The sequence below is a fragment of the Rhinatrema bivittatum genome, chromosome 3, assembly GCF_901001135.1.
Source record: "Rhinatrema bivittatum chromosome 3, aRhiBiv1.1, whole genome shotgun sequence".
In the NCBI taxonomy this organism is placed as follows: domain Eukaryota; kingdom Metazoa; phylum Chordata; class Amphibia; order Gymnophiona; family Rhinatrematidae; genus Rhinatrema; species Rhinatrema bivittatum.
Genome location: NC_042617.1, coordinates 246,899,075 through 246,923,801, shown reverse-complemented (window position 1 = coordinate 246,923,801; position 24,727 = coordinate 246,899,075). Strand labels below are relative to the sequence as shown.

Sequence of the window (24,727 nt, the reverse complement as noted above, 5' to 3'; positions counted from 1 at the left end):
TCCAGTTGCAAACTGAGAGCTGGGGCTTCATGGTTGGGACCAGGGGTTTCTTGGGCGAGAGCTGTAAAAACAAAGAGGACATAAGAATGAAATGCTAAGAAGTGCACATGTACTGTTTGGCATAAGATGTGCACTTTGCATAATCAATCAATGGGAGCTCCTTATGCCAAAATATGTGAACGTGTAGCAGATTTGACATTTATAAGTGATGTGAACTTACCCGCCCCGGCTTGAATTGTGTCCAGAGCCTTGTCTATCCCCTTGAAGATGTCTGGTCCTAGCCACTGAATGATGTGCTCCTCCATGGGCGTGAATACTGTCAGGCATGGTGCTGCTCCTTTCATCTGACACTGGTATCTGTTGCGGCTTGCCACCTTGTTTTTCAGCTGGACCTTTATGTCGTGGTAGCAGTGGGCCACCTGCTTTCTGGTCCTCTTTATTGCATTGTGCCAGCATATGGCCTGGGCGATGGTGTGCCATATCTGGTCCTTGGCTGCCCTGGACCTTCGCTGCCCAGTTCCCAAACAGCATGTTCTAATGCTCAAGGATCCCGCTGATGAGCATCTCATTGTCCTCGACGCTGAACTTGTATGCGTGAAGATGAGTCCAACCTACTGCCTGGCTGCCAGATGAGTGGGTTGCCACTTCCACTTCTGGAGAAGTGTCATTTTCCTTGCTCTTGTTCCCTCACCCTGTACCCCTCCCTTCCTCCCCCTCCTGCCAACTTCCCCCCGCCCTCTCTGTCTCTCTCTACCCTGCCATCCTCCTCCTGCCACACTCTCCTGCTTATCCCCAATCACGTCCCACCTCCTTCTATCCCTTCCCCCCTCCCTATCTCTACTTCTGTCCCTACTCCTCCTCCCTCCTACCGTCCTGCTCCCTCCTTCTCTCCTCATGCCACTCCTCTTCTCTCTCCCTATGCCTTCCATGCTCCATCCTCTCCACTGCTGTGTCCTCCTCTACCACTCCTCTGCACCCCTCCAGTATTCCTTTGCACTCTTCCACTCCTCCACCACCACACAAAGAAACTTGAGAAACACACACAAACTTCCACACACAGCTAAAGAAGAGACAAAGATAAAGGTAAACAGATAACAGAAATCACTATGAACCTCCACTAAACTCTAACCAAGAATTCACCTCCTCTTCTTTCTCTCCTCTCTTACTGATTCCTTCAGAAGAGGGCTTGATAGTTCTTGTCTCTCTTGACATTCCTGCAGCTTTTGATACAGTGGATCACGATATACTTTTATTTTGTCTACAAGAATGTGGTGTTGCAGGAAAAGTTTTGGAATGGTTCACATCTTTCATTAAGAATAGAACACAACTAGTGAGATATATTAATGATTTTTTGCAATTGACTTGCTTGAATACGGGAGCTCCGCAAGGATCTGCTTTATCAGCTGTCCTGTTTAATATCTATTTAGCTCCTATCTCTAAATTACTCACTACTACTTGTGATGGTTATCAGATTTATGCAGACGACATACAATTTTTCATTCCTTTGCGTTTAGCCTGGAAAGAGACGATGGATCATTTACAGATCTGTCTATCCTCGATTCAATCTTGGCTACATCACAATAAATTGTCATTGACTATGTCAAAAGCAGAATTTTGGTAATCAGACAATCATTCTCTGTGAAGACTTACCCATTGATCTCTTTAGGAAATTGCTCCTTCAATATTTCTGATTCATTCAAAAGTTTGGGTGCATTAATTGATTCTCATCTCTCCTTCAAGCCTCAAATCAAAGCTGTGACTCGGTCTGGCTTTTTTAAGCGTCGAGTTATTTCAAGCTTAAAGCATCTATTAGCTCCTTCTGATTTTTGAATGGTTGTTCAGTTATCTTTCCTGTGACTGATTACTGTAACAGTTTATATTTGGGCTTACCATTTTCTACTTTGCAACCATTACAGTTCTTACTTAATTCAGCGGCTCGCTTACTTTCTGGTACAAAATGAAATCAGCATATTACTCCTGAGTGTTGTGGCAGCATCCATATGGAACTCCTTGCCGGTTGAACTGAGTCTGAACCCTTGCAGTAAAACTTTTAAGACGAGTCTTCTTTTTTTCTTGTAACAGGCTTTTTTTAAAAAAAGAACATTTTAATGTTTTAACTATTTGACTGTTTTCTTACAGTTAAATGATGAAGATGTTTTAATGTTTGATGTGACCCCTGGTCGTGAAAGCCGGTATAGAAAATAGCTAAATAAATAAATAAATAAATAATTTATATGCTGAATTGTTTTTACCTAAGATTAAAGGCCATTTAATTTCATTATTTCACGTATGTTTTTGGTACATCGCCTCGGCCTACAGTGTGAGGAGATCAATACATTTCAAGCAAACAAGCAAGCCTGACACACATTCAAAGAGGCAGCTGCAGGAATCTGGTATATATAAACATAGAAAACAACACATGATGCACTAATGCGTCGTACGACAGGATAAATTATCACGAGTTGTGAAACTTATCTACGCGATGCGGTATATCAGAAATTTCCCTAACCATGCCCTTTTTAAAAAATATTGGGTGCTAATGTACCATATTTCTGCTTTATTTATAGTATTTTGATGAATCTAGGCCTTAGATTGTAAACCCTCTGGGGACAGGGAAATACCTACAGTACCTGAATGTCGAAAAGCGGAATATAAAAATAAATAACATACTTTTGTCCCCACAGAGTAACAAATTCCTTGATTGTCTGAAAACATTTTGATTTTTAGGAACATTTATCCTGGTTTTGGGACTGCTAACTGAAAAATGCTAATTTCACCACATTTACTTCTGAGGCAAAGCTATTCTCACTGCATTGTTCCTGTTTTATCATGACATTTTTCTACCAGTATTGTATATTTTTTTTAAATTTAAATTTGTATTAATGATATGCACACCACCAAAGGATAGATCATCAAATTCAGTTGACACCCATATAAATTGTAAAACAAAATAAATTGACTGACAACTCAGCTAGGTACCCAGGCAAAACAACTTTTCCCCATTTTAATACCATCCCCTCCCTCTCCCCTAAGAAGCATCTAAGTTCTCCATGTAATTGTAAAGATAGCAAGTCTATTCTGCCGGATTGCTGTAAGTTGTTCCACTCTATGAATATCATCCCGTCTCTTATATAGATGAAATTATTCTGGAGCAGATACTGTTGAAGTCTTGGTTCCTTGGACTGAAGTGGAGTTGGTGCAACCTGCAGCGAGGAGCCCTGTAGGTCCCCACTGTTGTCTGGCAGAGTTTTATGACGCAGAAGCCCAATTGGAGCTTCGCCTATATAAGCCCATGATCCCCTTAGGTTGAGCCCTCAGGTACCAGGGCCAGCAGGTCTTAGGTGGGGACCTCTACTGAAGTCCTGAAGATCCGTAGGTTGAAGGTAGGGCAGGCAGCACTCATGAGAGGTCCAATGAACAGGCAGTGGCCAGTGGCAGGCAGCAGACAACCTGAGATCCAAGCAGAAGATCCAGCCAAGGAAAAGCAGGATGGAAAGGCAGGGCAGGAAGAAGAGCACCAAATGAGGGAAGGCATAGAAGGACTAAAGGACTGAAGACTGACCACAAGAGCTGGCAGACAAGATGAAGGCCATGAGGACTAAAGACATGGGGAAGACCAGGAACTGAAGACAGGAATGCTGGAGAAACGCTGAGGCAACTCGCAGTACACAATGGTAGGAGACTTGTTGCCAAGGTGAGGACTGCAAGAAAAAGGGGCCTTTTATTGGCCGAGACCTCTGACATCATCTGTGAACATTGGAAGGGATTGCCTGTTACAGGCCTTTTAAATCAGGGCAGATCGTGCGCGCGCCTAAAGATGGCAACGTTCAAAGCCAGCGGCATTCTCCCTAGTGTCGTGTTGGGGCTGCACAAGTGAGGAGGTCTGCTGTGCATCCATATTGGGGGGGGGGGGGGGGTGCTTTTTCGGCATTGAGGGTTCCTGCTGGCAACTAGGGGCTGAAGATAAGAGAGGCAGTCCGTGGGTCTCCCCCGTGAACCACCAAATGCAAAGAGGATTTGAGCTATCAAGAGGTTCCCTTTCGAGGAACAGCTTCCACTGGAAAACTGAGGAGAAGTATCTTAGGATCACAATTCAGCATATGCCCCATTAATGTATAAATTAATGGGGCATATGCTGAATTGTGAATTAAAGACCTGGCTCTTCAAGCAGGTTTACCCTGATTAGATCCTCTGCACCTTTGACCCTGTGCTGCATCAGTACCTGACCTGGACCTTGTACATATTTTTTACACGGTTTCACCTGTTATCTGTTTACCTGTTATCTTATACAGTTTGCGGCTCTTGTGTGCTAGCTTTCGGCTACTTCTCTCCCTTTCTCTGTAATCCCATCCCCAGTACCTGTTTGATGTATTTTCCATCTGCAGTTCTGATGTGAACCAGTATGATGTAACTACTAATACCGGTATAAAAAAAAACCTTTAAATAAATAAATAAAATTTTGGATTGCCTTCAAAAAGGAGAGATCATATTGCAATTCCACCAAATGTGCCCATTAGAACCCTCCTCATCATTGCCCTGCCAGAATTTGTGAGATACACAATTATATATTCTGTGCAATCTTGAGAGAGTAAGGTATTGTCTGTAGTATACTTTAAATGTATTTTCTGCTAAATGCGCAGAGATGGAGGATTTAGCCATTGAAGTATGTATGTCCTCCACATCCAAAGAGAAGTGAAGATTCTTTCCCAATTAGATTCATGTTTAAGCTTAACCAGAGGTCCTCATGAGGAGCCCTTCTCCTTTTCCTGTGGAGGAGAGGGGTCTAAGGGGGAGATCTGTTGACCATTCCTCATTGAAGAAGTCCTCTGTTCCATAGCTGTATTGCCCAAGAATATTCCAATTCTGTGCCAAATTGCTAGATAAGGAGCACTTGTTGGGTCCTAGATCCTGATGAACTCCTGCACCTTGGAGAAGCTTCTTCCCTTGATAGGCTGGAGACTACCATCATTGCGGCATTACCCAATGTCAATTCCCCTCCAGGAATCAGAATTGTGGATTTTCACAGGACACTAGCAGAGATGCCAGTAGAGGCTAGAAGTCCATCTGTAGAGACACCAGTGCTGTTTATGCAGGTGCGCTGCACCTTACAATCCAGGTCCTCCTGAATGTTCCTATCCAGTTATTCTTTAAAACTGCCGATGTCAATGCAGTTGACAATGCAACTCTATTCCTTGGGGGGGAAGAAATGTCTCACCTTCTATGCCACCTCTCCAGCCAGTTCCTCAGAGGGAGGGATTATCTCCATGCTCCACTCTATGGTCTCTTGAGGGGAAAAGTGCTTGCAGGGCCCACTCCACACTGGAGAGTTTCCTGGGATCTACCAGCCCATGGGCTGATTACTCCAGGGAAACTACCTGGAGGTCTCTCTCTAACTCCAACCTAAAAATGGCAACTCTCGCCAAATTGAGCCTGGGATACCTCCCAACCAATCAAAACCCTAGTGTCATTTAAGGGGATACTACACACCATTACTCAGATACCTTTCCCTAAACCAGATACCGTTACCCAGCATTATACCACATGCCACCCAGTGATCACTCTGAAAACTCCAATGCCAATCATCCAAACATTTTCAGAACACTTTAGGTACTTTACTCCTGGATCTCCCCCACCTAAAATATCTGGTACTACTAAAAGTAAAAATGGGGCACACATTTGGGGATCTCCCCACAATTATAACAGATTGGAGACAGAGGAGATAGTCCACCTTTGTCAGCCTCCCTATATGCTTTATTCCAGATATGGAACAAAATGATTAGGAAATGGCAATCATCTATCACCTTTTTTAAATCAACCATCGAGAGGATAAAAACAGATGTTCTAAGTTGAAGGGAGACACAACCAAGTTTCTAATCTCTACCCAGGGTCTCATCCCATCTTCCAGGCCCCAGCACAAATTAAAGCTTTTAACTTGTTAACTGACCTGCCCAGTATGTAAATTTAAAATAAAGTAAACCCCGTCTCTTCTCCCCACCCCACCCCCGCACCCCAAGTGGGATCTATAGAGAACATTTAATGGGAACCAAGGGTATATTCCGTTCCAAATAAATTTCAACATGGCTTTATTGAGATCAGCAACAAATGTCATCTGAGATCCAGCAAGGCAGCGTAGTATAAAGGAATAAAAGCCTACGAGCAATCTTAATCTCAATATGACTAACAAGTGATCCAGTCAAATGATGCCATCTGAACGTGTCCCTCTAGATCTGAGGGAGAATGCAGGAAAAGTTCATGATGTACAACAATGTAAGATCTTGCAAACTCCTGCCTTTATTTTGCCTGCCACGAGAAGGAGAGTTATTCTCTCAGGCTCCATGCAGTATCTTCAGGGGCTCTGACCACAAAATGCGCAGGACTTTGCATGATTCACTTTAAACCCGTTCTTCATTGCTGTTCACTTGCATTGTCTGTAGTCATTTTGTGCAGCGGGGGAAATGGTGGCAAGAAACCAGCTGAAGAAACACTGAAGAAGTCTGCATGTTTATGTATTTACTTTTTTGCAAATGTTAAATTGCTTCTGGGTCAGAAGTGCACAGCATGATCTGCTAAGGCTCTGTATAGAAAAAATATTTTCTTTGTTGAAAATTGTGTTTTGTTTTTCCATTTATGTTTGGTTTCCGTTTGGCCAAATGTCTGTTTTGACTTCATTTGTGTTTGTTTTAATCTTGCCCGTCAAGCTGCAGCAATCCTACAGACAGATCCCACATCCCCCCCCTCTTCCTGGTAGCATGATCACCCTCCTGACAGTTTGATCCTTTTCCTTCTCCTCTAGCTCTGGCAGCCTGATTACCCTCTTGAAAGCTTGATCTACAGCTCCCCGAGCAGCCTGAATCCCTGTCCTAATCCCTTCCTCCTCCTGCAAACTGACAAACCCTCCAGCAGGAGGAAGGGACCCCTTACTTCATCCTCATTCCATCATTGGTTGAATTCACTTCTGCTGGGACTTCCCGCCTGCTCCACCAAACCCTTCCAGATGGTACTAAATGCCACAGCAAGAATTCTCACCAATGCCAAAAAAAAAGACCACATCACCCCGATCCTCCAGCACCTTCACTGGCTTCCCATTAAATACAGGATACAGTTCAAAAGCAGCATGATGATGCATAAGGCCCTTCATAGCATATCCCCACTCAACTTAACCTTCAAGCTGCAACTACATACTTCCGATAAACCAACTAGAAGAGCATACCAAAACAGATTGATTACCCAGCCCGCAAAATCCTCCCTGAGAAAACGCGCTCTATCAACGGCGGGCCCGTCCCTCTGGAATTCCCTACCACCAGACCTCCGCCTTGAGCCGTGCCATATTACTTTTAAGGCTAAACTAAAGACTTGGCTCTTCCTGCAAGCATTCCCAGAGAGCTAAGATCTAGAAGAAAAAACAAACCCTGTCCTTTTGTTCTAATGTATTTATCCTTATGCCTTATTTATCCAAGATTATAAATTGCCTTATTTATATGTTTATAGTTGAACCTAGTTAGTTTGTTTTTCCGTCGATAAGCAGGGCATTTAGCCATGCATAATGGGTTGCGTCGTCCACGACGTCACGGGGCGGAGCCTACTCTCTAAGCTCGAAGAGCTTTGAACTGCGCCTGTGCACGAGTTCCCGCGCTCCTCGAGCTTGCCTCAGTTTTTGTTTTCCGCGCTATTACACGGACGTGTGGTAGTTTTCTCTCGCCTCAAAAAACCAAAAAAAAAAAAAAAAAAAAAAAAGAAGACGACGGAAAAGAAGAAGTAAAGATAAAAAAAAAAAAAAAAATAATAAAAATGCCGAAAAGCCCAGGATTCAAATATTGCTCCTGTGGAAAAATTATGTCGGTCACCGATGACCACAATTACTGTTATTTATGTCTTGGTCCCGACCACGACCAAACTACTTGCAGGGACTGTGGGAAAATGTCCCCGCGAGCTAGGAGACAAAGAAAGGAGAAAATGGAGAGACTTAGAGTACCTGAAGCCTCCTCCCCAATGGAAGACAAATCGACGGGTTCCTCTCAGGGTAAGCAAAAGCCCCAAACTGGAACCCCACAAAGCTCACTTTCGAGCACACGAGGCCGTGCGTCGCACCCGCCATCGATTACCAAGCGCGTCGCTTCGACGGAAGACTCCGCCTTGACGCATGCGTCAACACCATCTGCTTCGCGTCATACATCTTCGAAGCATATTGAGAAAAAGAAACCTACGACGCATTCTGACGCTTCGCGCTTGCTCACGAAGCGACACGACGCATCTTCAAAACCTACGAAGCATACTGCTGCTTCAAGCTCACTTACGAAGCGCCACGACGCAGCTTCAAAGATCATGACTCATTCGACTCACTTAAAGACAAAATCTCATAAGTCTGATACTCAACAGATCCCAAAGAAATCAATTGCAAAAACAAAACATGTCTCGCCACAGCGGGTGTCCTCCGTGCATCACTCCGCCTCCAAGCATGTGGAACACCATTCTCCTTCATCTGTAATATCAGATATAGTAATTGATGACCCTCCTTCAGGTTGGGATACCTCTCCTGAGTTAGGCAGCGATCCTCCTCAGCCAAAAAAGAGGACAATATCTCCGCCGACAACGCCACCACTTAAACGGCTCAAAAAATCTAAGCACATATCTCAGACCCAGTCTCGAGCTACAGCTGAAGACACGATGTTCCAAATAACTACTTTACTCCACACCTTTTTTAAAGGTTTACCACAGGAGCCTCAAACCATTCCTGAAAATCCGGATTTTTCTCCCTCGCCACATGTTTCTCCATCGCACTCTACTTCACCGGTGTTTTCACAACATACAGTTTCCCCACCGGGGTCTCCACCATCATCTCCAACCAGCTCCACAGGAATTCCATCGGACCCGCCTCAGGAATTACCACAGCCAACGTCTCCTCCAGAGGATTTGACATATGCTAAATTCCTCGAAAAATTGGGACTTGCATTAAATATTGAAATTAAAAAAATCCCAGACCCAAGGACAGAAGTCATGGGTCTTTTACAAATCCTAGACCTCCCTTCGGAGCCCACAGCTTTACCTCCTCACCAGGTTCTAGAAGATCTAATGTCACGGTCTTGGGAAACTCCACTACTTCTCAATCCACTATCAAAGAAGTTAGATTTAAAATACAGACTTCAAAAGACCTCACATTATTCAAATGTGCAACTTCCACATAATTCCATCGTGGTAGAATCAGCTTTGAAAAAAGCTAAAAAGAATAGGCTTTTCTCAAATACTCCTCCCGGGAAAGATAACAAACTTTTAGATGATTTCGCCAAGAAATTGTATCAAAATTCTATGCTTAATTCCCGTATCAATCACCACCAATTTTATATTATCCAATATCTGCTTCAATGCACACAGAAACTTCAACCCTTAATTCACAATTCACAAGGAGACTCTTCATTCTCTCAGATTTTCAATGATACGCAGGAAGGCCTCCGCCACTTGCTGCGTACTTCATATGAAGCATTCGACACCTCAGCACGGGCTTCTGCGGTAGCCATCTCTGCTAGACGTATGGCTTGGCTTCGAGCTAGCAGTATACGCGAAGATGTGCATGATCGTCTAGCTAACTTACCATGTAAACCTGACAATCTCTTCGGAGAAAAACTTCAAGAAACTGTTTCTCTCATAAAGGACCAGAATATCGCAGTGCAATCTCTGACGTCTCCTTCAGAGACACAACCTCCTTCCAGACGTTATTATCCTACATATAAGAGAGGTTCCTACTACCGAAGACCATATCGATACTACCAGCCTTATCAACCTCACTATAGGGCGCAACCTTTTCAACAGCAGCGTCCTCCACCTCAATCACAAGGTCAAAGACCGCGCCAAAGGGCGCAAAGACCTCAAAAGGCTCAAACTACTCAACAAGCAACTAAGCAGTCTTTTTGAGATTCCCGGCCACAGCAACAGCATATATAGGAGGCAGACTGTCCATTTTTCATCAACAATGGTCGCAAATTACCACGGACCAATGGGTACTAAGTATTATACAGCACGGATACCGGCTTCATTTCAAAAACATACCACTGATGCCCCATCTTACTCACCACTCTGTTCCGCAGATTCAATTGCCAGCCCTGTTCAAGGAGATCTCACTCCTCCTTCAACAAAAAGCGATCAATCTCTTACCCCTACATCAGCAGGGCAGCGGTTTTTATTCTCAATATTTCCTCATTCCAAAGAAGTCGGGAGGTCTTCGCCCAATCCTAGATCTTCGTGCTCTCAACAAATTTCTACACACAGAGAAATTCAAAATGGTTTCCCTCAAAACAGTTCTACCTTTTCTCCAAACAAACGATTGGATGTGTTCGCTAGACCTAAAAGATGCTTATACTCACATTCCAATCCACAAGAGCTGTTGGCAATACCTTTGTTTTCAGGTAGCAAACCAACATTACCAATACAAGGTACTTCCCTTCGGCCTCTCATCGGCTCCAAGAGTATTTACAGAATGTCTTGCTGTTGTTGTGGCACACTTCCGAAAACAGGGCATAACTATATTTCCTTATTTAGACGATTGGTTAATTGTATCTCACGATGCTGGCTTACTGCAGACACATATAGCAACCATACTCCGGTGTCTCAATCAACTAGGATGGATAGTAAATTACGAAAAATCTCAACTTCATCCAACACAAAACATTCAGTTCATAGGTGCCGTTATCAACACTCCACTGGCAAGAGCTTTTCTACCTATCGAGAGGATAAAAACTCTGACTTCCATAGCTCACTCTCTTCTACGTCAGCGATCCGTTCCAGCTCGCCAAGTTATGGTATTACTGGGTCATATGGCAGCAGCAATACACGTAGTTCGCAATGCCAGACTCCATATCAGACGACTCCAATGGGGTTTAAAATCCCAATGGAACCAACTCTCTCAACCATTGTCTTACAAAGTTCAAGTCACGGACTCCATGAGGAAAGACATCAGATGGTGGCTCCAACCTTCAGTCTTGTCAGAAGGAAACCCGTTCCAAATCACGCCTCATCAACTAGTTGTAACAACAGATGCATCTACCAAGGGATGGGGAGCACATCTCCTCCATCTCGAAACACAGGGCTTCTGGTCGTCCATCGAAAAATCCTATCAAATAAACTTACTGGAACTAAGAGCAATAAAGAATTCACTCCTAGCATTCCAATCATGGATACAAGGAAAATCCTTGATGATTCATACCGACAACCAGGTAGCAATGTTTTATATCAACAAACAAGGGGGATCCGGCTCCTTAGCCCTATGCAAGGAAGCAGTACAAATTTGGGAGTGGGCGGAACGCCACAACATCTTCCTACAGGCATCATATTTACCAGGCCTAGCCAATACCAGAGCAGACAAGCTGAGCAGGGTTTTCCACCCGCACGAATGGTCACTCAATCAAACGAACGCGAACGAGATTTTCGCACTGTGGGGCACTCCGGAGATAGATCTGTTTGCAACAGAAGAGAATCGGAAGGTTCACCTATTTTGTTCTCTTCTCCCCAGTCCATACAGAATTTCGCAGGATGCCTTTCTACTCCACTGGAACAAAGGCCTTCTATATGCCTTTCCCCCGATTCCGCTAATCTCCCGCACAATTCAGAAATGCATACGGGACAAAGCGCACTTAATACTGATAGCTCCGGCATGGCCAAGGCAACCATGGTATACCTATCTCCTCCGTCTATCAGTATTCCCACCGCTACCACTCCCGAAAGATCCACTCCTACTTTCACAAGAAGGGGGGAACCTCATACATCCGATGCAAGCATCCCTTCATTTGACAGCATGGAGATTGAACGGCGCTTACTGAGCTCCTTACACCTTTCTACAGCGGTTACGGACATTTTAATCGCAGCACGAAAACCTTCCACGAGGCGCAGTTACGCCTTTAAATGGAAAAGATACTCAGCGTGGTGTGAACTGCAACAGATAGACCCCTACTCTTGTTCACCTGCCTTTTTACTAGATTACTTACACACCTTATCTCTCTCCGGACTGGCAGTCACTTCCATACGAGTTCACCTTAGTGCCATAGCAGCCTATCACCGCTTGGAAAAAGAGGGCACGATCTCCTCTCATCCTTTGATATCCAGATTCATGAAGGGATTACTCCACCTTCACCCACCTATTAAAAAACCAATGGTACCTTGGGATATCAACATAGTCCTAGAGGCTCTAATGAAAGAGCCATTTGAACCTATGTTAACGTCTCCGTTAAAATTCCTCACATGGAAAGTTCTATTCCTAGTGGCAGTAACGTCAGCACGACGAGTCAGTGAACTTCAGGCACTCGTGGTTAATTTTCCATACCTTCAATTTCATCGAGACAAGGTAGTCTTACGGACTCATCCATCCTTCTTACCTAAGGTAGTTTCTGCCTTCCACCTTAATGAAACCATCTCCTTACCAGTATTTTATCCAGAACCTCACACCACAGAGCATCAACGGGTACTTCATACCCTCGATTGTAAGAGAGCACTAGCCTGCTACAAGGACATTACTCACTCAATAAGAAAGTCTTCTCAATTGTTTGTCTCCTTCAACCCAAACAACCCAGGACAACCAGTTTCCAAGAGAACTCTTTCCAATTGGTTAACATCTTGCATACATTACTGTTATTCCAGATCCTCACTTCCTCTTACTGGATCTATTACAGCTCATCAAATCAGAGCAACTGCGACCTCCTTCGCACATATTCAAGGAGTACCCATCCAGGACATTTGTAAGGCAGCAACCTGGTCTTCCATACACACCTTTACATCTCACTATTGTCTAGACCAGCAATCGGCAGCAGATTCCCCATTGGGTACTGCCATTTTGCACTCTGTTTTACCTTAATTTTTTCTGGCTGTCCACCTGCGTAAGTTGCAAAATTGTTCAGTATTCAGTATTAAACTGTTGTTTATTCATTACTGCATGTCAATTACTCTTTATTTGCAACTTTCAGCTTGGGACTCCCATTATGCATGGCTAAATGCCCTGCTTATCGACGGAAAAAAGCAAGTTTGCTTACCGTAAACGGTGTTTTCCGTAGATAGCAGGGAATTTAGCCATGCATTCCCTCCCACCTCCCTGGACAGCCGTCACCTTGGCTACGCTCACGCCATTCATAGCTTAGTCACAAACTGAGGCAAGCTCGAGGAGCGCGGGAACTCGTGCACAGGCGCAGTTCAAAGCTCTTCGAGCTTAGAGAGTAGGCTCCGCCCCGTGACGTCGTGGACGACGCAACCCATTATGCATGGCTAAATTCCCTGCTATCTACGGAAAACACTGTTTACGGTAAGCAAACTTGCTTTTTTCTTATTTACTTAGACCAAATTTTCTGTTTTTTGTTCCAAGATTTGTTCCATGTAAACTGCCACCCGGCAGTAGTTATTACTGTTAACTGTGAACCGGAGTGATTTGTATTGTATACAGGAACTCCGGTATATAAAAACCATAAATAAATAAATAAATAAATAATTGACGCTGGTAGGTACAGCACTATCTCTACCCACATCCAGGCCGAAGCAATATCATTTGCTGAGCCTGGCGCACAGGTTAACGACTGCTTGGCTGCGTGTTTTGGATGTGCGCCCATAACCCTGATGCGCATCCAAAATGTGCGTAGCTAATAGCGCACAACCCATATAAATTCCATGCAGATGAGGCTATTAGCTATTACCCCGCGATGTAAAAAACCCCTGTGCACCAGAGGCGCACTTTTTAACCCATCAAATTTTACACCTGCTCGGAGCAGGTGAAAAGTCTTCCCACACATCAAGGGCTCAACTTAAAAACTAAAAAACTGTTTTTCTGTGGTCTTGATGTAAAAAAAAAAAAAAAATTTGGGGGGCGCCCAATATACACAACCACAATATGCATGCTCAGGGCCATGGATATTGTGCGTCGTTTTGTGCCAGTAAATTAGCTGCTGCGGGATAAAATGGACGCGTTTAGTAACCTACATGCACAGGGCACTTAATATTCATTGCTTCACTTGTTCCATTCACTGTCACGTGTCAGTGAAAAGGACCAATCGGAAACAGCCCTGCCGGGGGGGGGGGGGGGGGTGGAAGGAGCTCTGGCCAGGCTGTTGTGCAGAACCACTTCTCCTGGGTGTCCGATGCAGAGCGCTAGGGACACACAAATTATCCGTTGCACGTCCCTTTTAGTGCAGCAGGTCATTTGCATAATGCATCAAGTGCCCAGGAGAGGTGGATGTGTGCGTGTTCAAAAAACATGTGTACACTTTGGATGCACGTTTTCTTATGCGTGTGATATTGCATCGGCTTGGGACAGTAACCAGCAGGGAAGTTAGGCAGCATCCTTATCAACCAGTACAGGACTGAGGAAGAAACAAGATATCCCCTCCTGCTCGGGGAGGTAGGTGGCTCGTGTGGGGGAGGAGTGGAACAAGAGGGTGATCGGGCTGGTGGGGTAGGTCTGGATCAAGCTGTCAGGAGGGTGATCAGGCTGTGGGCGGGGAGTCAAGCTGCCGGAAGGGTGCCACCGGTTAGAAACTAAATGAAATAAAACATGTTACATTTTGTTTGATTTTATGTCGTTTCTGATGGAAAACGAAACATTTCCCACTTTTGATTGAATGGAGAGTGTGGTAACCTGAGCGGTAGTGGCTTGGGAACAGCCAGAGGGAAAAAGGAGGTAGGCCCTGCTGTTCCTTAAGTGTAATTTATTTACAGTGAAAACAAACAAAATTGCAGTGCACAGCACCCCACCTTGGCTTCAAGTATCTCACAGATCACAAAGGATAGTGCAAAGCAAAGCAATCCCTTGGAGGCAAGACCCAAAAATAAACATAGCAGGTCTTAACAATGTGAGTCTCAAACCATAAAGGTTGCAGGTCTTCTCTAACCCTTCTAGGCCCTGAGGTCTTATGCTCTGGTGAAGGGCTCCTCCCTTCACGCAGGATTCCCTGTGGGTCTCAGTCTTAAGGAGGGCCGGGTGAGACAGATGGGTCCGGTCCTTTAGGATAGTCTGAGGGAGTCTTCTGTATACTCTGCCACAGAGAACAGGTTCCTATGACCATCTACCTGCAAAACAATCCATCCGTGTAGCAGCTGGGTCAGAGTTTCCAGACCAGATTTTCAACTCACCTTGATTTGTGGTACATAGGCTGGCTTGGGGGCAAAATAACACACCTATCTCATTTATACTAGGTAAGTGCAACCAAGTAGGTCTGCTTCCAGTAACTTGCTATTTCTCTTTCATGTTTCAACAGGATTATCATACGGACACGAACAGGGAACTCAAGAAAGACTCAAAGCAGGATTATCGATTAGACTATGCCATGGAGAACAGCACACACACAGTTTTAGCATTTACTAGAGACCTGCATACGTGTGACCCAAATGATAAGACAATAACAGTAAGGCAACATTTATATATTTCCTGTAAATAAATAACAAAACCTGTTGCAGTCATTAGTATTGTACATCGAGAATAATGTAGTCTTGCATTCATGAAAAATAGGTAAAATCTCTTTTGTTCTATTTTTTTTTTTGTTTAATTTCTCAGAATCAGATTCCTAGTCTCATTAAATCTATTCAGTGACTCCTTAGAGAAAAGAGTCCAACTACATAAATATAATTGCACATGCAGTTTCAAACTCCTGTGGACTTGATGTATCAAAGATTATTTTATATATTTCTCCCCTTTCTCTGCCTGTGGGGAAAATATGTGATAAATCAGACCTATATATATGTATATAATATATTTTATACTGTGTAATAAAGCATGTACTGGAAAAATGTGACAAAGAGAATGGTTTAACTGTTGTTAGGGTTTGAGGAGCATTGTTGTTCCTGTTATTGATCTCTTAAATAAGGACCCCCCGGTCTATGATGAACTTGCTCTTTATCAGATTATTTACCAGCACGCCCTGAGGACAATTTTTTTTAATAGCCATTTACACCCCTAGCTTCACCATCTGACAGTCATTCTCCTTCAGTATGGCCAAACACACACAAGTTGTTAGGGAAGGTGTCCTGGGGAAAATATAGCACAGGTTGGCATTTTCAAGTTTGCGTGGTTGGTTTTACAAAGAAAATCCACCTGCACGAAAAGCAGATGCAAAGGTTCATGGCTTCTTTCTACCCGTGGCAAGTTTCAAAAACTCCGCAGCTGATTTCCCTTTGAAACCCAGAGCATGGTCCACCGTTTAAAAAGCACCCATGGGTTTTCCCCCCAGTGCAGACAGTTTGAAAAATTGCCCTTCTCTATGAAACCTCAATCTGTTTAACTACTAAAGAATGAAGACCATAAAAGAGGAGCATTTTCAGAACCGTTTGCGCAGGTGAAAAGCATTTTGGCTACGTAAATTGGCCGTCTGAAAATGTTCGTCCCTCGACATGTGTGGTTCCATAATGAACATACTTCTAGCCATGTTAAGGGGAGGGAGTTCCAGGGGGCCTGTTTTGGTCAGGGAAGGATTAGAATTACACAGAGATTGCATTTCAAGTCTATGGGTTGTTATTTTCCATTTGAAAAGGACCTGCAGAAACCGTAGGTGCAAATGTCTGTGGTGTTTTGTATCCATGGAAATTGTCAATGCGACAGGACATGTATACTTTTCTCCTGGCAACTTGGAGCAAAGTCTATGGGTAAAATAAATAGGGAGGAGCACAAAGAAGAATATCTGGTAGAACTGAGGGAGACGAAGAAATTAATCAAGACAGCAAAAAGTCAAGCGGAAGAGAGGATTGCCAAGGATGTGAAGAGACGTGACAAAACATTTTTCAGATATATCAGTGAAAAGAGAAAAGTTCAAAGTGGTATAGTGAAATTGAAAGGTGGAAAGGATCAATGTGTGGAGAGAGACAAAGAAATGGCAGAAATATTAAACGAATACTTCAGTTCTGTGTTCACTAAAGAGGACCCTGGAGAAAGGACCGTCTCTAGTTAACAAGAAACTGGAGGGGAGTGGAGTAGATGTAACTCCATTTACAGTTGAGAATGTATGGGAAGAGCTGGGGAAACTGAAAGTGGACAAAGCCATGGGGCCTGATGAGGTTCATCCCAGGATACTGAGGGAGCTCAGAGATGTGCTGGCGGGTCCACTATGTGACCTGTTCAATAGATTCCTAGAAACTAGAGTGGTGCCGAGTGATTGGAGAAGAGTGGTGGTGGTCCCGCTTCACAAGAGTGGGAACAGAGAAGAGGCTGGTAACTACAGACCAGTTAGCCTCACTTCAGTGGTGGGAAAAGTAATGGAGTCACTGTTGAAAGAGAGAATAGTGAACTATCTACAGTCGGGAGAATTGCTGGACCAGAGGCAGCATGGCTTCACCAGGGGAAGATCCTGTCAGACAAATCTGATTGACTTTTTTGACTGGGTAACTAAGGAATTGGATCGAGGAAGAGCACTCGATGTCATCTACTTGGATTTCAGCAAAGCTTTTGATACAGTCCCGCAGAGGAGACTGGTGAATAAAATGAGAAGCTTAGGAGTGAGTGCCGAGGTGGTGGCCTGGATTGCAAACTGGTTGACGGACAGAAGACAATGTGTGATGGTAAATGGAACTCTCTCTGAAGAGAGAGCAGTTTTAAGCGGTGTACCACAAGGATCGGTGTTGGGACCGGTCCTGTTCAATATCTTTGTGAGCGACATTGCGGACGGGATAGAAGGTAAGGTTTGTCTTTTTGCAGATGACACTAAGATCTGCAACAGAGTGGACACGCCGGAAGGAGTGGAGAGAATGAGATGGGATTTAAGGAAGCTGGAAGAGTGGTCGAAGATATGGCAGCTGAGATTCAATGCCAAGAAGTGCAGAGTCATGCATATGGAAATCCGAATGAACTGTATTCGATGGGGAGAGAAAGGCTGATGTGCACGGAGCAGGAGAGAAACCTTGGGGTGATTGTGTCTAATGATCTGAAGTCTGCGAAACAATGTGACAAGGCGATAGCTAAAGCCAGAAGAATGCTGGGCTGCATAGAGAGAGGAATATAGAGTAAGAAAAGGGAAGTGATTATCCCCTTGTACAGGTCCTTGGTGAGGCCTCACCTGGAGTACTGTGTTCAGTTCTGGAGACCGTATCTCCAAAGAGACAGAGACAAGATGGAGGCGGTCCAGAGAAGGGTGACCAAAAAGGTGGAGGGTCTTCATCAAATGACTTATGAGGAGTGATTGAAGAATCTAAATATGTACACCCTGGAGGAAGGAAGAGCAGAGGAGATATGATACAGACTTTCAGATACTTGAAAGGTTTTAATAATCCAAAGACAACGACAAACCTTTTCCGTCGGGAAAAAAATCAACAGAACCAGAAGTCACGATTTGAAGCTCCAGGGAGGAAGACTCAGAACCAATGTCAGGAAATATTTCTTCACGGAGAGGGTGGTGGATGCCTGGAATGCCCTTCCGGAGGAAGTGGTGAAGACCAGAACTGTGAAGGACTTCAAAGGGGCGAGGGATAAACACTGTGGATCCATAAAGTCAAGAGGACGTGAATGAAGAGTGGGTGGCTCGCGGGAATGACGGCTACTGCCTGTAGATAATACCCTTATTCAATAAACATACACATGGTTAAATCGACTCCAACATTGCTCTAAGCTTCAACGGCAAGAGGAAATGTGGAAAAAAGGATTTGCATTCACAAAAAAGCGGGGAGTAGCTTGTTTGTTACAGCGGTTTCTACCCCAACCCAAATAAGCCTGATACTTCACTTTCAATGCATATCCAGCATAGCTCTCTGCTTCAATGGCAGGGGGAATGAAGAAAAGTGGATCTATATACAGACAACAACCAACAAGGACTGAATTACATAGTTTGGGTAAACAAATAAGCATGGGTGTAGCTTGCTTATTGCGGCGGTTACTACCCCTAATTAAGCTAGATATTTCACTTGGAACTGCATCTAACACTTCTCTCTACATTAATGGTGGGGGTGGAAGGGAAATAGAACCAAAAGGTTACTAAGAGCCAAGAGAAACAGATAAGTATGAGAAGAAAAAAAAAAGCGCGAAGCTTGCTGCGCAGACTGGATGGGCCGTTTGGTCTTCTTCTGCCGTCATTTCTATGTTTCTATGTAAATCATGTAGCTGGGATGTGGTCTCGAACAAGGGGAGTTTGAAAATTTGCCCCATATTTATGAGTGAACAGAGAGGTAAATCTATATATTTTAACTGACAGGCCATAGAGCTATTCTTTACATTTTATGTGCAAAATGAACAATGTTGTTTTTTTAAAGGAGAGCACAATAAGAGTCATTTGGGCATATCATCCTGATGATGCTGGAGAAACTGGTCCAAGCTATCATGGATCAAATCGTGGTACAAAAAGTCTACGTTTACTAAATCCTGAGAATCCGAATTTCATCCCTGCAGAAACTCCTTACTTTAACTTGACAAATCAAGACGTAAGTTTCAAGTCTCTTTTAACACTGTGGATATGACCAATAGATTTATTTTTTATATCAAGAGTTGTTAAAGCTCAAAAACTCATAGTAGCCCATCAGGTAATAAAAGGGACAGGTAGAATACAACACTAGAATTCAAAGTATTGTGGAAGTGTAGTGGTGCATCGTTTGCTCTTTTTTTTTTTTTTTTTGTAGCAATAATATCTGGTTGTGGTATGTCCATGAGTAGCTACTTGATTGTGATAAATCAACCATGAGTAGCTACTTGGTCTACTAGTATTAGTCAATACGTTGTTTATGCACTGAAAATCCATCTTCAAGCCTTTGGCAAGAAAATGGCAACTGTTGCATTTTACATATTCATTTTAAATGAATGCACATCCTTAATATGTGATTAAAAAAGCAAAATGCTGAGGTTTTGCTGTGAGAAGATAAATGCTTCATTCTTCATTAGGCAGAACGGAGAAAGAGAGATCATGTAGCTTGTGCATGGGAATTGATCCAACCCAAAACAATCAACTTTGCTCCTGTAAAAACATTTTTGATTTTTATACCTTCTTTTACTTTTATTAAGACAGGTTCCTATACCGTATAAAGACACAACATATTGGTGCCAAATGTTTAAGATGCCACCCGTCACCAAAAAGCATCATGTGATAAAGGTATGGTGAATAGAATGGAAACTGGTATACTGTTATTTTTAGGATACTGGGGTAAATTTTACCTTGTTTTACAAAAAAGCAAAACACATTTAGAATAATTTTCAAAGGAAAATGTAAATGTAACATACTATTGTAGCAATTTTCAATGTCCTTTTACACATGTTAAGTACACGTAACGTGGGTAAAACCTATTCACAATTCAATGTTCATTCTTCAGTTTTTGAGGAGGATGTTTAACTTATTTTAAAGATATTTTGGTACTCTGTGTTTTACGAGGGGGTTAATTAAATCTATAACTATTGCAGATTATGTGTCATTGCATCTCAACCTATTTGTTAAAAATAAAACAAATTGTCCAATCAAATTGTCAACCTCTGCCTTTTCCAGTGAATACAATTTGTGTTGAGAATAGTTTGCTAGTTTCACTGTAAAGATATTTACATTAAGAATAAGAGAAAAAGATTAAAATGTGCAAAACTACAGTAACACAAAATCTACAATCTGCACAAAAAATAATTCTTTAAAATGGAGAATTAATGGATTGAATTATATCAGATTTTGATCTGGTTGGAAGCCAAAAGTGAACAGACTGGCCAGTGGCTGGTCTGCTGCAATGCAAGCATGCAGGAGACCTGTTTTTGATTCCCCAGCCCCAGACAGCCTGGGACTGGGGATGGTTTGGAGGCAGCGTTGAAAGCCCCTGGGAGGGAGAATTCCCAGTGACAGCCACTGGTGGCCAGACCAAGAACAGAGTCCTGTCCCTGCGCATTCAACCCACCTTCTCTGCATGGCAGCATGCAGTGCTTCCCACTGAACAGGTGGACTGGCTCTCATATATCTGTAGTTTATGTGGGATAGCACACAACTTTATTTTTTTTATGGGCTGCACCAATTGACAAGAAAATAATTCCATCAAAGTATTTTTTTTTTATGTTAGTATTTGCATCATTTGCTCTGGCACTTCTCTACCATAATCCTACCTCGTTAGGGAGGAAATAACCAAAGGAAACAAAAGAACAAAGTAGCTTATAAACTAGATCTGTGTCATTTGAAATGTTATGATCCAGGATTTGCAATCTGCAAACCTCTAACAGTTGGGCGTCTTAAAAGGAAACTCCCTACTAGACTATTTGCTGTCATATTATAATGTCCTAGGGATCTGCATGGCCGACATTTTATGTTTGGTTTTTTACATTCATTTTCAGGCCTTTTTTGTGGCCAAGTTTCTTTTCTTTTTTTTTTTTTTTTCGTTTTGCACTATTTGCAAATACTGTCACTCTAATTTCCCAAACTATTAAAGACAAACATTATGGGAGGGGGAGTTTCTGAGCCTTTACAGATTTATTTTGGATTTTATTTATTTATTTATTTTTAAGTTTTATATACCGGTGTTCCTGTATGCAATGCAAATCACATCGGTTTACACTGAAAACAGAACATAATAATTCGCCTGGAGGCGGTACATGGAACAAGGTTACGGAACTTGGACCAGGGAAAACTATTCAAGCTTAACATTATAAATTTAGAACATTAAACAAGACTCTTAGGTATCAAGTCTCTTGGAACATCAAAATCTAAAAAATGGAGCGTAACTGTATAAATGTCACATGTGTCCTACAGCAGGGATTAGCTACAGTGTAATAGTAGTATGGTTCATGGGGATTGCGACGGACATAAATGGTACATAAAAATGTAGAGAAGAAATTCAGATAGATGCGAGCCAGTGGCTCTTGCTAGCTGGAAGCAAACCAGGGGCTCATGATCCTGGAAAAGCTTGGCTGAAGAGCCAGGTTTTAAGTTTCTTTTTGAATAAAGAGTGGCAGAGTTCTAGTCTGACGTCTGGCAGGAGCGCATTCCATTGAGCGGGGCCTGCTGTAGATATGGCACGTTTCTGAAGCGAGGATTTTGTTGAGGGTGCATAGAGTGTGCCTTTATATGCTCCTCTGATGGGCCTGGATGATGTGTGAGGATGTAGTTGGGTGCTTAAGTGGAGCGGGGAGATGTTGTGAATGGATTTATGGATGGTTATGAGCACTTTAAAGAGGATCCTGTGCTTAATTGGCAGCCAGTGGAGGAGTTTGAGTATGGGGGTGATGTGTTCTCTTTTATTCGTATTGGTAAGGATTCTGGCTGCAGAGTTTTGCACCATCTGGAGGGGTTTGATGGTAATGGCTGGGAGACCAAAGAGGAGCGAGTTGCAGTAGTCGATTTTAGATAGTATGGTAGCGATTTTAGATAGTAGGGTAGCGAGTGGATTTAAGAAAATGAACTGAAAATAGCCTCATTTGATTTGGGGAAACTTAAAACAAATGCACAACTCTAGCTGGACCAGAGACTGAAAGCCTGTATTGCTGGTGGTATCCCACCCCCTGCCTCTCTCTGGCTGCTTCCCTACCAGCTGTGTGCTTTTTTTTTTTTTGCTGCTTTCAGTATGTGAAATGCATAGAATCACTACCGGAATGAGTACATTTTAGCTGCAACCTGTATGAGGGGCTTAATTCACTCTAGCTGCTGATATATGCTGTGAGAAGAGGATTAATGAGGTTTTCATTTTGATGTTTTCAGAATTCATTTTTTAATTTTCTTTTTTTTAAAGACTCAGGAGCAACGTCAGAAAATATTTTTCACAGAAAGTGTGGGGAATGCAAGGAAAGGACTTGAATGGAGGTGGTGGAGATACAAACAGCAGAATTCAAGAAATCAGGGGATAAGCAGAGGATTCCTAGTGTTGAGGAGATGAAAGGGAGGTTGGAGATTCACTGAGGTCTGTGGCATCCTGCTTAATGGTCCTTGTCTGATGTCATATTGCAGGACAGTGGTAGGAAAAGGGTTATGAGCTTGAAGTATTGAAAACAACCATCCCTTAATTTATTCTAGGGCAGAGGCAATATGGAAAAAAATAGAGTGAAAAACACGAAGCCCAACTTCATGATATTGCAGACCATGGGGTAGACCATGGTACAAGCAGGCTGCAACTTCTCAGAAACACTTGAGTCAGTGCTGGCTGGGTACTGTCCAGCAAGGCCGCATTCAGTGTTTGTTCCATTTCATTTTCACATTTCTATAGCACCCTACTCCAAAAGACTGGGCCAGGCAGACCCCACCTCATCTCCAGCTGCCTCATCTCTTCATAGGGATATTCTTGCTATATGTAAGAGGCCAGATGTTCAGGCAGCAGCCTGGCCTGTTTTTGCTGTCTGTCTAGATTATTACAAAGCTTGGAGGTAAGAAATGGGGGGGGGGGGGGGAGGGGCTGGGTATTGGATTAAGTATGGATCTTAATTCTCATCTACTTAGAATGACAGAGAACCAATGAGGAAGAAAACAAAAACTGACTTGAATAAGGAATGATATCCTACAAAGAAGTCTGAACGCTGACTGTAAGCTGGGGTAGATCCTAGGGATGTGCTTTGGCTAGGCAGACAGAATAAGCCAATTAATCTTCATCTGAAAGGGGCAGGGTCACTGCAAGGCCTGTGAGTGTGCAGCTGTTCACAGGCCATGTGCTGACTTCTTTCTGTTGATGACTGAGATGGAGAAAGAGAGGGGTATTGTGCCATCTGGATCCTTGCCAGCATGCTTCAAGCTCTGTGCCAGTGCCAGAGACAGGTTTGGAATAACTGGGAACTTTCAAGTTGTGATCTTGCTGAGATTGTTGTTGATTAGCAGGGTGGGGGAGAGAATGCATATTGACCTTTTCTTTTCCACCCCACCCAACTTCCCCCCACCAATCCACAGGCTCTCTCTCACTAACACACACACACTCTCTCTCTCGCTCTTCCCTCTTCTCTTTCCTTCTCTCTCTCTCTTTTCCCTCTGTCTCTCAAACTTCCCCCTCTCTTTCTTCCCCCCTCTCTCTTGATCTCTCTCTTCCCCCTCTCTACTGATAACCCCAGAACTGATCCTTTTTCTCTGGGTCTGACCCCAGCACTTTTCCCCCTTCACCCCTCCACGACCTCAGAGCTCTCCTTCCCCTCACCTTAAATCACTCATTACCTCCCTGACTTGTGCACCAGTGTGTCTCTTTCCTCCTCCCTCACTCTGCCCTCAGCTGAGTCTCAAATCCTGGGATCACAGAAAGCTGAAGGCTGAATTGTGTCTGATCCTGGTTGTCCCCTCCCTCATGTCCTTCCTAACATGCTGCTTGTTGTCACAGGAGGGCAGGGTGTAATGCTGAAGAGGACGCATCAGAGCAGAAAACATTTACTATGCTCTTTCCAGCCCCTCTCCTCCTGGTTCTCCCCACATGCTGCCTGCAATATCTTCTCCAACTTTAACCCCCTCCCCTCCCTGCATGCTGCCTGAAGGGGAGGGGGTGGAACAGTCAACAGCAAAGTCATTCCAATGGGCGAAGCCAGAGAGCTCCCAGGTGTGAAGATCAGATGGGACCTTTAAAATTTGAACCAGAGGCAACTGCCTACTTTGTATATGGGTAAATCTGGGCCTGGGGATCATGGTAGCTCACAGATTTCTCTCAGTTAAGAGATTATTTTTAACAAAAAAGAGAAGACTTACAAAAACGTACTTTTCCCAATACCACAGGTGACTTCCATGGTGAGTCACTCACTCTGCAACTCTCAGTTTTATTGATAAGACAGGCTAAGGGAGAATTTGCCTTAGAGGCAAAAAGTCAGAATAAAAGCAGTTTTAAAATATATTCAAAGCAGGAAACCTGTGAGGGAGTCGGTTAGACTGTTAGATGACCGAGG

At 43.4% G+C, this 24,727-nt stretch overlaps 1 protein-coding gene across 1 annotated transcript in view; it reads left to right on the top strand.

Annotated features, from left to right (window-relative positions):
- Window positions 1-24,727, top strand: part of MOXD1 (monooxygenase DBH like 1) — a 211,900-nt gene that overhangs the window by 64,564 nt on the left and 122,609 nt on the right. Inside the window, 3 exon segments of the mRNA XM_029594406.1 lie at window positions 15,219-15,365; window positions 19,189-19,356; window positions 19,935-20,018. Of these exon segments, the coding sequence (XP_029450266.1) occupies window positions 15,219-15,365; window positions 19,189-19,356; window positions 19,935-20,018 (399 nt within the window).